General features: G+C 42.2%; 1 protein-coding gene across 1 annotated transcript; it reads left to right on the forward strand.

Moving 5' to 3' along the window:
- The first annotated feature begins 969 nt into the window (after positions 1-969).
- On the forward strand, positions 970-2037 carry LOC149947789 (uncharacterized). Its single transcript, XM_090170966.1, has 4 exons — positions 970-1285; positions 1334-1452; positions 1732-1811; positions 1881-2037. Exons 1-4 carry the CDS (start codon positions 970-972, stop codon positions 2035-2037), a joined length of 672 nt encoding a protein of 223 aa, XP_090027092.1.
- Positions 2038-16994: the final 14957 nt, after the last annotated feature.

A 16994-nucleotide genomic window follows, 5' to 3' on the forward strand; every position in this document is an offset into this window, starting at 1 on the left:
GTTTTTAGACTCCCTAAGTTTTACATTAATTATGGTTTAAAAATTGCTTTTAAAATGTCTGTTTCTACCAATATGACTAGTTAGTTCAAAAGTGAATCTTTTGAAAGTCATTCTTTCCACCTCTTGTGATAATTTTAAGAATCTATCATTAGTTCATTTACGTAACTTATCGGACCTAGGCTTATCATAATTTGAAGTCAGGTTGAATAATTTTTAAATCTTTGGCTACAGCTAGGAATTCTGTTTGAATTTTTGAAATATAATTTTTAATTCAGTCAAAATACCTGATTGATAAGTACATGTATCACAGTCAAGACTGGGTTTCTCATTCACTTTTGTTAATAAACGTAAACCAAAATGGTCTAGATGCTTGAGCCTTTGTGATTTTAAAATTCCTTCTTCCTTATCAAGGGCTAACCTAGTCTTTTGGGTCAATTCTTCACTCGCTAAATTCATTTTATATAAACTAAAATTAATTTAACGCGCAGCTTTCGCGTTTTTCTTACCCATAAATGCTTTTATCATATGTAACATAATTATTGGTTTTTGGTGTTAAATGTTTACCTCCGTTTTGCACTAGTGATCATTGCGTGGTCTCTTTTGATCTACGTCTGCCTATGCCACTTCGCCAAAGTCCCGTCACTCAGGTTGACTATCTAAAGTTAACTGGAAAGAACTTTTTCATAATAAATTGACCACCAAGTGCTGGAAAATTTTCAAAGCTGAAATGCTCTCTGCATCCGCCACATATCTCTCTATCAAAACTCTTGGTCACCACAAATTTCCTAATAAAGAACTGCGACTTGCAAAGCAAACCAAGGAACAGGCGTGGCGACTTTTTCGTAAACATAGGAAACTAAACTCCCCCAACATAGCCGGTCTACGTGATAACTATAGAGAGCTAGAAACCACCTCACTCACCTGGCTAGACAATCTCGGCAACGGCACGAAAGTTTTGTAACTAAAACCATGAATGAGAATCCTAAAGCTTTCTTTAAATTCATTAACATGAATCGCAAGTCTACAAATTACGTGAAGAGCCTCAGAGTGAATGGAACAACTGTCACTGAAGATGTTGACATTGCAAATTCCCTTAACAACTATTTTGCTTCCGTCTTCTCTCCACTACAAATCTCAACGGTTCATGCGTCTTCAAATTTCAACGTACAGCCTACCTTAATTGCCCGGTTGCAAGTTTCCGAGCGTGACGTCCTAAAAAAACTCAATGGTCTTTGCTCAACTAAGGAGCCAGGCCCGGATTACTTGCACCATAACCTCCCAAAATGTACTTCTGACCAAATATCATGGCCTCTTACTCATATATTTAATCTAGGTCTGGCTACTGGGGAAATCCCTGATTGTTGGATTTCTGCAAATGTCACTCCGATCCAAAAAAAAGGTGACCCGACTCTTCCTGAAAACCATCGACCAATCAGCCTTACCAACCAAGTCGTAAAAATTCTGGAATCGCTTGTAAACGACGTGCTTTTAAAAGTGATACTTGAATCATCCTTTTTCTCAAGTCATCAGCATGGCTTTCTTCCATCGCGTTCCTGTTGGAGGCTACAAATATTTGAACTGCTGCTCTAGAAAATGGTCAACCTGTCGACATTATCTATCTTGATATCACAAAAGCTTTTGATCAAGTTCCTCATCATACATTATATCGACGACTTCGGTCTGCAGGAATAACCGGAGAGGTATTAACGTGGTTAATGGCGTTTCTCTCAGATCGCACACAACGCGTTGTTATACGTGGTTCCAGTTCAACTTCCTGTGCAGTTTCCAGGGGTGTGCCCCAAAGGGTCCGTGTAGGCTCCCTTGTTGTTCGAAATTTATATTAATGATCTACCTTCTACTGTCTTAAACTCTTTTGCCAGCCTGTTTGCTGATGATACTAGACTCATTAAAGCTCTGGCATATATAACCTCTTCTACCGAACTGCAACAAGATCTCTTCCGTGTGGAGGCTTGGGCTGCTGAGTCTGGTCTCTGGTTCAACACATCAAAATCTAATGTTCTTCACCTAGGAAAATAAAACTCAAAGATAACTTACTACCTACATGGACAAGTGATGCCGTCAGTAAAATCTGTTCGAGATCTTGGCGTGCAAGTGGACGAAAATCTATCCTTCTCTGATCATTGCAGAATCATTGCAAACATGTTCACTGGTCTTGTCCGACGCACTTTTAATTTTAAAACACCTAAAGTCATTAAGACCATTTTTACGACTTTTGTCTTACCTTTACTGGATTTTGCTTCACCAGTTTGGTCCCCCACTTAAAAAGATACTTGGACCTCATAAACAAGTCAGTCAACAAACTCACTAAATTAGTGCCAACCCTTTGGAACGAAACAGCTGCGTACCGACGTAATTTTCTTCCAATTACCAACTCTTCAAGAGCGTCATTCGGCTACAGACTTGGGAGAGGTTTTTTTTTCAATTTTATCGGGCATAAGTATTTTACAAGAAGGTGATTTTTTCACTCGTTCTTCTACTCGAGGGCACGACAAAAAAAAGTTTTGTACCGCGTGTGACTACATCGAACCGCAAGCACCATTTTTGCACTCGCACTGTCCCACTCTGGAATCAGCTCACACAGTTAATGATGTCATGTGATGTTATATCTGGGTTTATAATAACTACCACCAGGTTTGGTAGAGGCAGAGAGAGACGGGAGGAGATAGACCAGAGACGGAACACTAGTCATAGAATAAACATCACTTTAATTGTCTCTAAAGTTATTTGTTTAATTATGTCATTATTCATTCGACAACTAACATAACATGGTGTCAGTAGTGACGTTCACGTATCTTTCTCGATTATTGATCTCTTTCTAACTTCCGAATTATATTTTTCGGTCTATTTCCCCTGTAGCAAATTAGAGTCGGGCCGACGTCGGTCAAAGGTACTAAACATTAAAGTCGGCCGACCTTGGGATTGAGGGTCGAAATGGTAAAAGGGTCAGCCGACCGTCGGCCGACTACAAAACGTCGACTCTTCACCGCATTTTAATAGACCTAATTAATGCTTATTTCCGACACAAAACTGATCTAATTATTAGATGCCGCGTTTTTAGAATACAAATAAGTTTGAAGAAAAAATAAAAGTCAATAAAAAATTACCTCAGAAAGTCAAGTAGTCAGAAAATAATTAAAATATCCCCTTTTCCTAAATACAAATGGTCTGTTTCATAAAGTTAATGTCGAATCCAATAATTAAATGTGAGGTCTATTTTAAGTCAGAAAATGGTCGGCATACCGACCATAAATAGTCCCAAAAAAGGATTTACGGTTTTAGTATCGAAAAACGTTCGGACGTTTTTAGGTCGGCATTTGGTCGTCGACTATAAAGCGACTTTACGACCGTACCCCGACCCTAAAACGACTTCATGTGCGACAGGGGTTACTTCGCGGGCCTTGACTCGTCGTCATTCCCGCCAAAACATATTGGTGATGAACCTGCTGATGCTTGGGATGACTGTTTTGAAGAGTTCAGAATATTGGCAGAGACAACAGAGTTGACAAGTAAAGCTGATACTATTGAAATCAATACGTTATTACATGTAATAGGTCAGGAAGGACGAAATATATACAAAATCTTGGATATGCCCGCCTTAGCACCAGGAGCTCATGACGTCCTGGAACTACAACTTCTGGACCCAGTGGAACCCACTGTCGACACCCACCTTCCGGAGCACTTAGATATCGGTGAGCAACTGTCTGAATCTGAAACGCAGTCCATCCGCCGTCTTCTCCAAAAACACGCATCCGTGTTCTCCAAACACGAGAATGATCTAGGACGTACTTCTTTGATAACCCACCAAATAAATACCGGGGACGCAGCGCCAGTACGTTTTCATCCGTACCGGAAATCGCTTAAGGAACGGGAAGTACTCCGAAATGAAGTTGAGAAACTACATAGGGCTAACATCATCCGAGAGTCTTGCAGCCCTTAGGGCGCACCGGTAATCCTCGTCAAAAAACGTGATGGCTCCAGGCGGTTTTGCGTGGATGGGTCGAGGCGTCTGAATCAGATTACCAAAAAAGATGTACATCCCTTACCACGAATCGACGATGCACTCGATCGCCTCGCCGGGTCTACCCTTTTTACCACTCTCGACCTAGCCTCCGGCTACTTCCAGGTTGAAGTTTCCGAAAAAGACCTCTTTCGTCACTCCGGGCGGCCAATACGAGTTCAACGTTCTTGGCATGGGGCTTTGTAACGCTCCGAGTACCTTTCAACGGCTCATATATAGGACCCTTGGTGCTCTAATGTGGAAAGTGGTCGTTGCGTACCTGGATGATATCATCATATTTTCCAAAGACTTTACAAGCCATCTAGGTCATCTCGAGCAGGTCTTATCATGCCTGCGTAGCGCGAATTTGAAAATTAAACCCAGCAAATGCTCCTTCGCCAAAACGGAAATTAGATTCTTGGGCCACATCATCAATGGCGTCGGAATCTATCATCCTAGAACCAACGGACAAGTTGAACGATTTAATAAAACCTTGCCTGATATGATATCGCAGTACGTGTCTGACAACCACAGGGATTGGGATCGTTTTCTTCCCCACCTATTGTCTGCCTATAACACCTCCATACATGACACCACAGGCTACACACCGTTCTTTCTACTACACGGTTACGAAGCCGACCTGATGCTTGATGCCGCTCTGAACCTACCCGCTGCTACTATTGCAAGCCAGTTCGGATTCGAAAACATCGCGTACGCTGAGCACGCTAGAGATATAGCAGCCGACCGTCACGCCATCTCCCAAACAAAACATAAACATCGTTTCGATTCGAAACGTAGGGAGGCAGATTTTAACGAAGGCGACCTAGTATTATTGCGCACGCCACGCCGCATCCCAGTACGGTGCGAAAAACTTCTCCACCAATACGCTGGCCCTTACCGGATAATTCGTAAAACTGCGTCAAACGATTTCGAGATATCGGACTCTTCGGGGGAAAAGACGGACGTAGTGTCAGTTAACGGAATTTAAAAAAAAAAATTCTATCAACGGGTAAAAAGATCGTAAATGATCATGAAGTTCCAACCAGTCGTACTCTGCTGTTTTCAACGTAACAAAACACGTAGGAGGCACATACTGAAAACACATACTTTTAACTTCGCCAAAACCTTTATACCAAAATTCCTGGGTACCACGCATACTTTGCATGTAAGCAAACAAACTAGCTTCTAGTTCTTTGTCTTTACCTTCCATTTGATTCACTAAAAAATTAACAGAAAGAGACTTACTCGCAGTCATAATATGAATTTTGATACCTCCTATTTAGAGGGTCCTAATACAGCCTTACACTCTCTAACCACTTTATCGACCAGCCGTGAGGCCGAGTTACGTGCACATATACTCCACGATAAAGACATGCGTCAGTTATTGGGTTATACTGCCCATAGCTGCTGGTCAAGGTATTCAACTTCATTGAAACCAGAGGTGGGTAAAAATTGTGAGCGAATTCCGAAATGAACGCTCAGACGATTTTAATTTGAGTGATCAAGGGAGCGAGTCCTTAATACACGTGACGCTATTTTATCTTGTAACGTGTTTATTCGTTGTTAGTTATTGGTGTCATACTTTTAGGCCTACATGAGGGTTTTTGTAGGGAATATAAATTGACGTCAATCAATAGGCAATGGCTGGTTTACCCTAAAAGGCTGGTTTCCCAAAAACGTAGTTTCTAATATGTGAACACCTGTGTTGTGCGCGAAAAACGAGAACCGCGTTAGTGGGTTTGTCCCTCGACATTCCTGAAGGGATTAAGGCCCGAGTTCCGCGATGGAACTAGTTCATTCTAGCTGGCATCACAAAAATATTTTGGCGGGAAAACTTTGAGGAGCAAGGATTGCGCGCCAAAATGGGCAGAAGAGTTTGGGAGACGAAAGGAGGCAGATCTTGAAAAAGCTAGACAATAGTCGCGAGGATAGATATCACGAGGAAAACGAGATACGTGACGCCATGAGAACTACATGATCCTCTAGCCGGACTCGTACGCCGTGGAGCCCCGCATGTTGCCAGTGATCCTCTCGTCGGACTCGTAACGCCGTGGCCGTGGAGCCCCGCATGTTGCCAGTGATCCTCTCGTCGGACTCGTAATGCCGTGGCCGTGGAGCCCCGCATGACGCCAGTGATCCTCTCGTCGGACTCGTAACACCGTGGAGTAACTTCATAAACATTCATGCGGTACCGTATCAATCAATTTAATTTAATTGGGGAACCAGCCAGTTCGAACGTAAAACAATGTATTTAGTATAATTAATTAAGTTAGCTTTTTAAAGTCTTGGTTAGGTTTTAGTGTGTAGGTTAGTAAATGTAGAATGTTGTTTAACTTTATTTTTTTTGGTGTGTATAATTATCTTTATTAGTGTATTAAAGTATGACGAAACTAATTCCTGAAGTCTGTGCCCATTAATTTAATCTGTTGAATGAGTACGTAATCTAAGCTTCATCCTATTTGAAAAACGTCTCAATCTTTCTTCAACTGAGCCAGCTCAGGCCGAGCGCCAAAAAGTTATCTCAATCACAGATCGTTCACGGCGCTTTGAGCGAGATCGGCCGATCGACGCGTTACCATGCTCGCTTCTGAGCGCCGCGTCGTCTTTTTTTTTTTGAGATACACAAACATCGGTGTCGACCCGAGGCCTTAGACACCAGCACACACACAATAACTGATTAATCAGGGTGAGATATGTGTAACGGCTACGCCAACGGGGGGATACGTGGGAACAGGGGTGGGGACACCCGTGGCGGAAGTAACCCGACCACCCGTTGGGGGATTGGTAGTCGTCCTCACACGGCCTTCCACAAACTCTGCCTCCCGGACGCCTGGGATTACAGGAGTGAGCCACTACTCCCGGCGCGCCGCGTCGTCTAGCGGCCAAATAGTTCGTTCAATAAAAAGCGCTGCCGTAAAGTCGAGAGAGATCTACCTGAGCGATTGAATTCATTTTTTAAGGCTGACGAATCTCAATCACGGTGAGCGACCGGATGGTTTTTTCGACCACAACCGCTCACTCGGCGGGAGGTCTACGTGTCCAAATTATTAATTTTTTATCATCATAACTTATTTTTTAATTGTTATAATCAGTGACGGGATGAATATTTTTCTTTAATTTCTCCTCGATTTGTGCGTTCTAAAAATTAAATAAAAAGCGGAACCGAGGGTGCCCAATACTAACCGCAAAAATTAAAAAATATTATAAAGGAATACGAAAAACAATTGGATAAAATAAAACGCAAAGTTTCGTATCTATATTGCACTCTTTTATTATGAAAATATATCGGCCGTCGAGATATCGAACGACGAAACCCCTTCCAGATTGAATTTTACCCCCGTATGTAACAGGTTCATCGAAATCTCGGGGACTTGATTGCTGCAAACATTTTTATCTCACAATTAGTAAATGCTAGTTTACGTCATATGACCCTTTAAGAAACCAAATTTTTGTTACACTAGTGTTTTATTCAGTGGCAGTGTAAGGGGGGGGGCGGTCCGCCCCGGGTAGCAGGGTAGCCAGGGGTGCCATCGGATAAGCTAGAGGGGGGGGGGGGTGCAACACGATGGACCAGTGAAAACTTCTGCACGGTCCTGGGGGGCGTCACAAAACATTGCCGCCCCGGAGACTCAGCCTTCTTAAGCCGCCACTGGTTTTATCGTCTACGAATGTAATCAGTGGTCGGATTGGGAGGAGAGTAGCGGTTTTACCTCAGTTTACCGACTATCAAAAACTTTGGGGGGAGCCTCCCACATTCCCTAAGGGACGCCTCTGGAAATAAAGATTATAATATAATAACAGAAATACATGAACCGAAATTATCAGCGACTGCTTTTTTATTCTGAGGCGTTTTCCCACAGCGCTAGGGGAGGGTGACAAGGAAGCATTCAAATATTTCAACCCACCCGCGGCCAAGGTATATTTTTGAGTGCATGCCGGGTAGAGTATTATGCCATCTAGTGAGTGAAAAATGAAATAGTTCCAGTTGAAATTATCGAACGTATTATAGTCTGCGAACCTAGGCTTACTAGTTGATAGATTGTGAAGTTGTAGTATCATTTAGTATGCAGTCGGAAAGTAGTTTAACTTTTTAAATAATGGAAGAAAACTTAAGAATACGTGATAAATTGATAGGATATTTAAAAAACCTTAACCGCCCGTTTGTTGCGTCAAGAAAGCAGGTTTTTTTTAACTAAATTGATATCTGATATAATGGTAGCTGTAATTCTTTACACTGACTGAAAAAGGTACTTTTTAAGTATTTTTTTAGTCCGTGTTTTTTTAAAGTTTCTCACGGCGGCCACCAGGGTGAGTATTCAAATCTGTACCACGGACCCGTAGAGGATTGCATTCCGCGGAGGGGGGGACTACAACCGAGTAAAGAGAGGGGGAGACGGGGAAAACGCCTTTAGTAAAAGCGGGATAGGTCGCTGATAATTTCGGTTCATGTATTTCTGATAATAACTTATTTTAAGGCGTTTGCAATTGTTTAAAGCCTTCAATATGTTTTCCCAATTCTAATACGTTAAGTCTAGCAGGCTGCCCACAAAGTTGAAATGTCTAGTTTCAGCGTTTTATATATTAGCCTATATGGAGAGATGACCCTAAAAAAAGAGTGAACAATTAAGATGGCGTCAACGGTCACCGTCAAGCTGAGGCAGGGGCGTATTAACCATTAGGCAGAGTAGGCACGTGGTTAGGGCGCCATTTTTCTAGGGGCGCCAAACTTTGATAAAGCCGCACGGTCGAAGTACTTGGCTTGCCCCGACTTAGCTGACCAACCCGTTAGACAATGCCCAGGGGCGGAAAATTATTCTGTGCCTAAAGGCGCCGAAAGGGTTAATCCGCCTCTGAGCTGAGGATGTGGCGGACGACCACCCACTGGTTAGTCGGAGTAAAAACACCACTTATTTCTTTGGGAAAAGGGGGATATAAAACCTTACGGTTAGCTGAGGTATTTTTAGTAGTGAATTCAGTTTTCGGAATGCTAAAAACGCTGTTTATTAACCGTTGATAAGTAGATTTTTAGCCGTGCTTATACTGTAGGCTGCTGTTTTATTATCTTATTTTTGTATGGCTAAAGTTGGGCACTATCAAACACGAGTTTTGACCACAATCGAAAACGTCGTGTGTTCCGTCGTCTAACCTTAAGCTGGTTATCATTCAAACCATTACATTTACACTGTTTTGGACGGTGCTATTAGAGTGTAAAATATATTACAATGGAGCAAGAATACATTATTATTCTCAAGTTCTCAATACCATAGCAGAGCCTAAGTCTTAGCGCCAGTTCCGGATAAGGGCGATGGAAACTGGTCATTCTCTCTACGACGTTAAGTAGTAACGATATTATTGAAATTGAAAACTTAGTCTCTGATTTTCAGCGGAGGATGTTCGGTCGGCTATTCTTTCGAACGAGTTCTCCCTTTCACCTTCATTTTGGTATTTAGTGTAAACATAAATCTATAATATTGTTGACTAAGTATGTATAGTTAAAAATGGGAATATAAATATACGAATTGTGCAATAACAATACTAACCTAGTATATTGTTTGCTAATGTAGGATGTATAATTAAATTTATTTTTGAGTTTTCAATCGTTTAACTCTCGTTTACATTTAGAACTTAACAATGTAGTTTCACTCGTCTTGGAAAAAAGTGTAAAATACATTTCAGAAGAACAAATTAATTGCTCAATATTTCTACCCTATTGCGGCAAGTACCTTAGGTAGCACGTGAAAGATTAGGCCCTCCTGAGTTCTAATGTCGAAATGGTCGAAGGGCCGCCTCAATGTCTGGAGACCACCTGTGTCGAGATATGAAAAAACCTCAAGAAAGGTGGACCACTGAATTGGAATGCATTGGATAGGTGCAAGGTGCGTTAGGGGGTACAAACAATCACCGAGTGAAGCGTCTGGAGGGAAAGCGTTTAATACTGAGGCCGCATTGCCTCTCTGCACCGCCATGGCAATCCGTTGTCATGTTCCTAAAAACTTGAGAATGGTTAGCTCTAGAGATTTTAAATTTTAACTCTATGTCCAGGGCCTGATTTCCAATTAAACGCGCCTAATTCCAAATAGTAATCAATTACTATTTATTTACTCGACTTTGGACTTTCGCCTCTTTGCTTCTCTTATCTATTTACCGGCTGGTCTCGGCGGTATTTTCCTGGGCGCGTCCATGTTTGGTTTTCCCCTTTCAGCCCCATCCTCCATTAAAGACACCCAAAGAGTGGATGCGGCTAGACTCCCCGCTGGTTCCGACTTGCACCTCTTTACTTCCCTTGTCCATTTTTCAGATCTATTTTATTTTGAAAAAATGTCGCGTGGTCACGCCGTTATTTGTTTTAAAACGTCGCCCGGTTGGTTTTCCTCACTTGAGTTTCTTGCACCCGTCCCGACCTTTAAACTTTTTTAACGGGTTAGTGTGAAAGAAAGGGACTTCGTAGAAGGGGATGTTTAGTTGGGATTTTTAAGTAGTTCAGGACTTTTAGCTACGCGTGTTACATGTGTTATGTTTTTGCTACGCGTGTTGCGTTTTTGCTACAGCGTTTACCTTTCTTACGTACAAATCAGATCTAATTCATTAAAACTAAGACTTCGGACAAAGCTAGAGACGAGTCGGGCCGAAATAATTAAAATAAAATTTTGCCCGACCCGACCCGCCCCAAAATTTTTAAAATTAAATTTAGCCCGACCTGACCCGACCCGTAAAAAATGAAAATAAATTTACCTGACCTGACCTGACCCGACCCGATAAATTAAAAAATCGATTTTGCCCGGCCCGGAAATCCGACAATACCCGAAAACCAGATAATTCCCGAAAACCCAACCCGACCCGAAGAACCGCCACAGCCCATAGCACGAAGCTTTTTTTTATTTTATTATATAGTGTAGGTGTAGATAGGCATTATAAAATATAACAAGAAGCATTTATTTATTTAAACAATTTTTGTGAAGAAAAGTTAGTTGCGAAACAGTTGAAATTTGTTCTTCGAGGACCAAGTGTCAGTCCCGTGCTGGAAAATACGCGTTTGTCACTCGTTTGTGACGCGGGAATACCTAGAATTCTTCTAGCTATATTTTTTCAAAGTGCGCCGAGACACGCGACTTGCAAATTCGCAATTTAACGCCGGGAAATCGAAAGTAAAACAAAAACTAAACGTAAGGGAAGTTTAGACGAATCGGAAGACTGAGACGACCTTGAATTGAAAGTCAATAGACGCTAGTCGCGCTACTTGCAGTACTCATTACGTCACTACGTCTATCTCTCACCCACACCCTCTCTCTTCATCTATCCCACTTCGTACAACACCCGAAGGGACGAAACATTTCACAAGCCGTACGCAGTCGCGGGTAAGCGTCGGGTCGGGTCAGGTCGGGCCTTTTTTGAAAGCCCGGCCCTTTGGAAAATAAGCCCGACCCGAAATTTTCAAAAATTAAATTTGCCCGACCCGACTCGACCCGTAAAAATTAAAATTTATTTCTGCCCGACCCGGCCCGAAGCGGGCTCGGGCCAGGTCGGGCATAAAAAGCCCGATTCAATCGGGGGCCCGACTCGTCTCTAGGTTAAGCCGGGTATTAGTACTTCCAATAAAAATTAGCTTTGTATACGCCATTAGAAGTAATTATTGATAGTGTTTAATAAATTGCGTGTTCATAAATATAAATAAAAACTATTTGAACGGGAAATATTTAGCTAAACTTGGTTGATTTTGTAAGTTAATAAAAAGATGAAAAGCAAATGGTTCTGTTTTAGTTTGACAAACGACATACAATTATCTGTAAAAACCAATTGAGAAAATAGTTGTTATAAAACCGCATCCAACACTACATTAACAGTTAAAGCACTAATAAAAAAACTCAACTTACCATATACAAAACATCAATTAACACTTTATAAAGAGTGGGCATAATAAAACAAAATCCGTCAGAAGACTGTTACTTGAAAAAGTAAATAATGCCGTAAAGGCAATTAGGTCATTTGTAAAAAAAAACTTAATCCAAATACTTTTAAAAACCGCAAATATCCATTTTAAACATGAGAATATGCCAGAATTTTTACATCATATTATTATCCCAAAAACAGCTATTTTATATCAATAGAAACAAATACCTTAGGGATTGTATGTAAAAAAACAATAAAGTTCCAGTGAAAACGAATTACCCCCGCATTTCTTTGGCGGAGAATTTAGTTGATATTGTAATTGGAACATTTGGTTTGCAAGCCCACGTATGAACGCGACACTTAAGTGGACACTGCCTACAAGTCACTTTGTATAGAGTTCAAAAAGTACCTTCGTAAGGTTTTATATCCCTCTTTTCCCCAAGAAAATAAGAGGTGTTTGTACTCCGACCAACCAGCGGGTAGTCGTCCGCCACATCCTCTGCTCGACGGTGACCGTTGACGCCATCTTCATTTTTCTTTTGTAGGGCCATTTCTCCATATAGGCTAATATATAAAACCATGAATATATCTAGCTATGAATATACAATAGCAATAGCCTCTCTAACCTCCCGCTAAAATTTGGGTTGGGCTTATCTAGTCACGTGATCAATCACATCTGCTCCGACCGAGTGAGGAGCATGCCGTCATTTCCCTCAGTCTCCTGATTGGCTGAAAACGCTTCACTGGTCTCTAAAGTTGCCACCCAAATCAAATCGACATGATAGAAGGGCTATATCGTAGGGTTGGATATTCATAGCTAGATATATTCATGATAAAACGCTGAAACCAGACATTTCAACTTTGTGGGCAGCCTGCTAGACTTAACGTATTAGAATTGGGAAAACATATTGAAGGCTTTAAATAATTTTAAACGCCTTAAAATAAGTTATTATATTATAATCGTTATTTACAGAGGCGTACCTTAGGGGATGTGCGAGGTTCCCCCCAAAGTTTTGGATAGTCGGTAAACTGAGGTCTAGTTTTTAACTTGAAAAATATCCGGGTAGACTTGGTAAAACAGCTACTCCCCCTTAAGGGTTGGAGTGTGCAATAACTGGTGGCTTTACTGGGGAGTCGGGGTCCAGCTCTTGTAACCCATAAGGGCGGAGGCGTACTGTGAGATGTTAACTCTGATCAAATGGTCCTATATCCACCTCCGACTTCGGTCAGGTATGGGCTGGAAACTGCTCAGGCTAACGGAGAGGTTCCGTGCAAACTGGCCGCCTCGGAGGATTGGGTAGCCTGTTGTGGGGCGGCAGGCCTCCGTATGAGGCGCAGTGGTCCTGTTGCCGGCTTTTTGGGGCAGACCGGGATCTCCAATGCCCGCTGTGCCGGGTTATGTGGACCACTTTGTGCCCAGCGTTCCCCATTAGGAGCTTTTCTGAAGGGTGTGGCTCTCTACCTACGAAGGTAGGGTGTCGGCTGGAGTTGCTATAGCATCCACTCTTACTCCCACTGCTGTAAGCGAAGTGGGAATTGGTCCACCCATTAATGCACCTTCTGCTGGGTTGAGTTTCTTGCGTCACAGTTGCGACCATCAGTAGTAGGGTACTACTACCATGAATGTATTCATTTCAACCATGAATATCGAACTACATCATTACCCTTTCTGCCATCTGGGGCTGGGATGGGCGGTGCCTTTCTGCGTTTTACGTAATCGCTTGAGCCAATCAGAAGACAGGCGTTTGTTGTTGAGTTGATCCACAAAACGTTTCCGGAATTGCGCGATTTAACTGGCGAAGAAAATGACTCGTGATTCTTAGAAAAATAACTGTACTCTATCCAAATTACTTGATAATCATAAATACACTAAATTATTATTAATATTCTTACCATTTTTGAGCGGTGGCGCGTGACCACCGTCATAATAACTAAGCCCCTCCCATCCTAGCGACTGAGGCCAGACTTCTTTATGCAGTTTGATATTCATGGTTGAAATGAATACATGCATGCTACTACCCATGCTGGATTTTTCACCTGTCCGGTCTGTGGACTCTGGCGTAGGGCAATATGATGAGGACCACCGGTGGTGTGCACTCACGTCAGTTTTGATACACTACTCCCCCCAGGGCCGGATTAACCCCAATATCTGCCCTAAGCAATTTAAGAATTTTTGTGCCCCCCCCCCCCTAATTAGTTAGTAGACGCCGGACTCAGGAAAACAAAATTCTTATTTGGAATCTTGGATAATACTAATACCGATGCATTTATATGTTATTTATATTTTACTCCGTAACTTAATTTTTTTAACGTGTATGAGATACATTTTGTAGGATAAATTTTTATATTTTTTAAATTAAATTTTATGGTAAATCCGCCACTGAAATAAGGCAAAGCGTCTACAGCTGACATCGGCAATTCGCCAAAACGACTACCTCAGGGGAGAGTTTCGTTTGGCCGACCACAAAATACACGTTACGCCGACTGTCCATTTAACCGGGCCCTAAATGGGTTAGAGTGTGCAATAACTGGTGGCTTTACCGGGGAGTCGGGGTCCGGCTCTTGTGACCCATAAGGGCGGTGGCGCACTGGGAGATGTCAGCTCTGATCAAATGGTCCTATCTCCACCTCCGACTTCGGTGAGGTTTGGGCTGGATACTGAACTTCGGTTCAGGCTAACGGAGAGGGTCCAGGCAAACTGGCCGCCTCGGCGGATTGGGTAGCCTGCTGTGGGGCGGCGAGCCTCCATATGCGGGCACGGCGGTCCTGTTTCCCGGCCTTTTGGAGCCCACCGGGTTCTCCGGTGCCAGCTGTGCCGGGTTACTTGGGCTGCTGTGTGCTCGTCGTTCCCCTTTAGGAGCTCTTTCCAAAGGGTTTGGCTCCTTACCTTCATAGGTAGGGTGTCGGCTGGAGTTGCTATAGCATCCATTCTAAATCCCACTGCTGTGTGCGAAGTGGGTATTGGTCCACCCATTGCTGCACATTCTGCTGGGGTGAGTGGCTTGCGTCAAAGGTGAGACCATCAGTAGTAGGGTTCTGCTACCCATGCTGGATTTGTCACCTGTCCGGGCTAGGGGGACGGTGGCGTAGGGCACTATGATGATAGGCCTCCGGTGGTATGGTCTCTGTTACTAGGTACACCGGGCTATAAATTCTGACACACTGTCCATTTAACCGACTGAGAAGTCGGCCAAATGGACAGTGCATTTGACCGACTGCTCATTTTTCCGACTACTCATTTGGCCGACTGCTCATTTGGCATTTGGATGATATAGTGTTCGGAATTGTTTATTTCTTTATCCACAAATTTTCCGATTTATTTTAAAAACGTTGGTAAAAAGAATATCATTTTAACTTATTTAATTATGTTTTTTACGCAACCAAGTATTTATTTGAATAAAAGTGGTATTTATTTAAATAATAGGCTTATTCACTTTCGAATATTTAAACATTTTACAATTTTTATTCAACTATTGGTTATTTAAATAAATATTATTTAAATATAGCCGAGCTTTTTTATTCATGGATAAAAATTAATCGACTGCCGAGCACTAGGATGATACTAGGTGCGTTTGGCTGGGTACTGTCCTCTAGGTCGCGTTTTAGAAGGTCCAGCTTGGTTATAAAAACGGGGCTGAGGGGGCGCCGGGCCGGGCCCCCAGCGCTCGAGCGAAGTGAGTTCGCGGCGCCAATACTTAGAATACATTGCCCGTTCTATAAGTCAACCTAACCCTAAAGACATAGAGAGAAGGACAGGCAATAAGAGTCGGTGAAATGAGCAGTCGTTCAAAAGAGCAGTCGGCCAAACGAGCAGTCGGCCAAACGAGCAGTCGGCCAAACGAGCAGTCGGCCAAACGAGCAGTCGGCCAAACGAGCAGTCGGCCAAACGAGCAGTCGGTCAAATGAGCAGTCGGTCAAATGGGCTGCTCATTTGGCCGACCGAAAAGTCGACCAAATGAGCTGTCGGCCAAATGGGCATTCAGACATATGAGCAAGCGGACAAATGCACCCCACCCTACCTCAGTACCTCTATAAATATATTGGATACCGCAAAACTGGTGGCGATAACAAAATGGTAACACGAAATGTTTTGACTATACTAAAGTATAATAGACGATGCCAGACTACCATTATTTAAAAAAAAAATCCGAGTTAAATGTATTTACTGAACTGTGAGTTTTAATAATTAAAAATTTTACCAAAATACGTCACTTTAGTATATTTAGTATAGTCAAAACATTTCATGTAGCCTTTTGGTTCCCGCCACCAGGCCTGCGGTATTCAATATATTTATGGAGGAAATCGTTTTGGCGAATTGCCGATGTCAGTAGACGCTTCAAAGGAGTACAGTATATTATTATAAATATTATATAATTATACTGATATAGTTATTTCTTATTTAATTTTAGTTCCATTGTATCATTATCACATTTTTTAGTTTTTCCTAATGAATAAAATTTTGTTGGTGCCCCTAATTTCTATATTTCTTGATGCCCTAAGCAATTGCTTTTTTGCCTAATGGTTAATCAAGGGCTGAATAGACGATCCTCCCTCTCGGAGATGCCCCTTTCTTCCCAATGGAATACGATTTTGATTTAGGAGCACTCCGGGAGTGCTCGGAGGTTCCTAATGGGAAATGTTATTATTTATTTAATTAAAAATTATTTACACGAGAATGTGGGCTTCCTTAAAAGTTTATTATCTAATGTATATTTAAATTAGGCTATAAAATGAGGTTCCTTTTCGTTAAACTAATCGTCGCGAATTTTGGGCTACTTTTTAAAAACAATATAAACGGCGGGCGGTTTTTGGGCGATTTCTATTTTTATTTGGGCTATGACTCGTCTTTGAGAAATCATTTAATAATCTCCTTTTAAACTCAGACTAAGTTCAGTGAAGCTCAACGGTCTCAACGTTGACAACTTTTTCATAAACGGTTTTTACCTCTCCGAGGGTACTTTGTACCCTGGAGGGGTATTACAATCACCGTGTCTGTCTGTGTGTGTCTGGGCTGCGAACGCGTTCGCATTTTCCGTGCAAAGGTTAATCATTGCGTACGCAGTTTCTCGAAGGGTTGGCCAAACCACCG

The sequence above is a fragment of the Leiobunum rupestre genome, chromosome 4 (genome assembly GCF_980474605.1).
Source record: "Leiobunum rupestre chromosome 4, qqLeiRupe1.1.hap1, whole genome shotgun sequence".
Taxonomy (NCBI): Eukaryota; Metazoa; Arthropoda; class Arachnida; order Opiliones; family Sclerosomatidae; genus Leiobunum; species Leiobunum rupestre.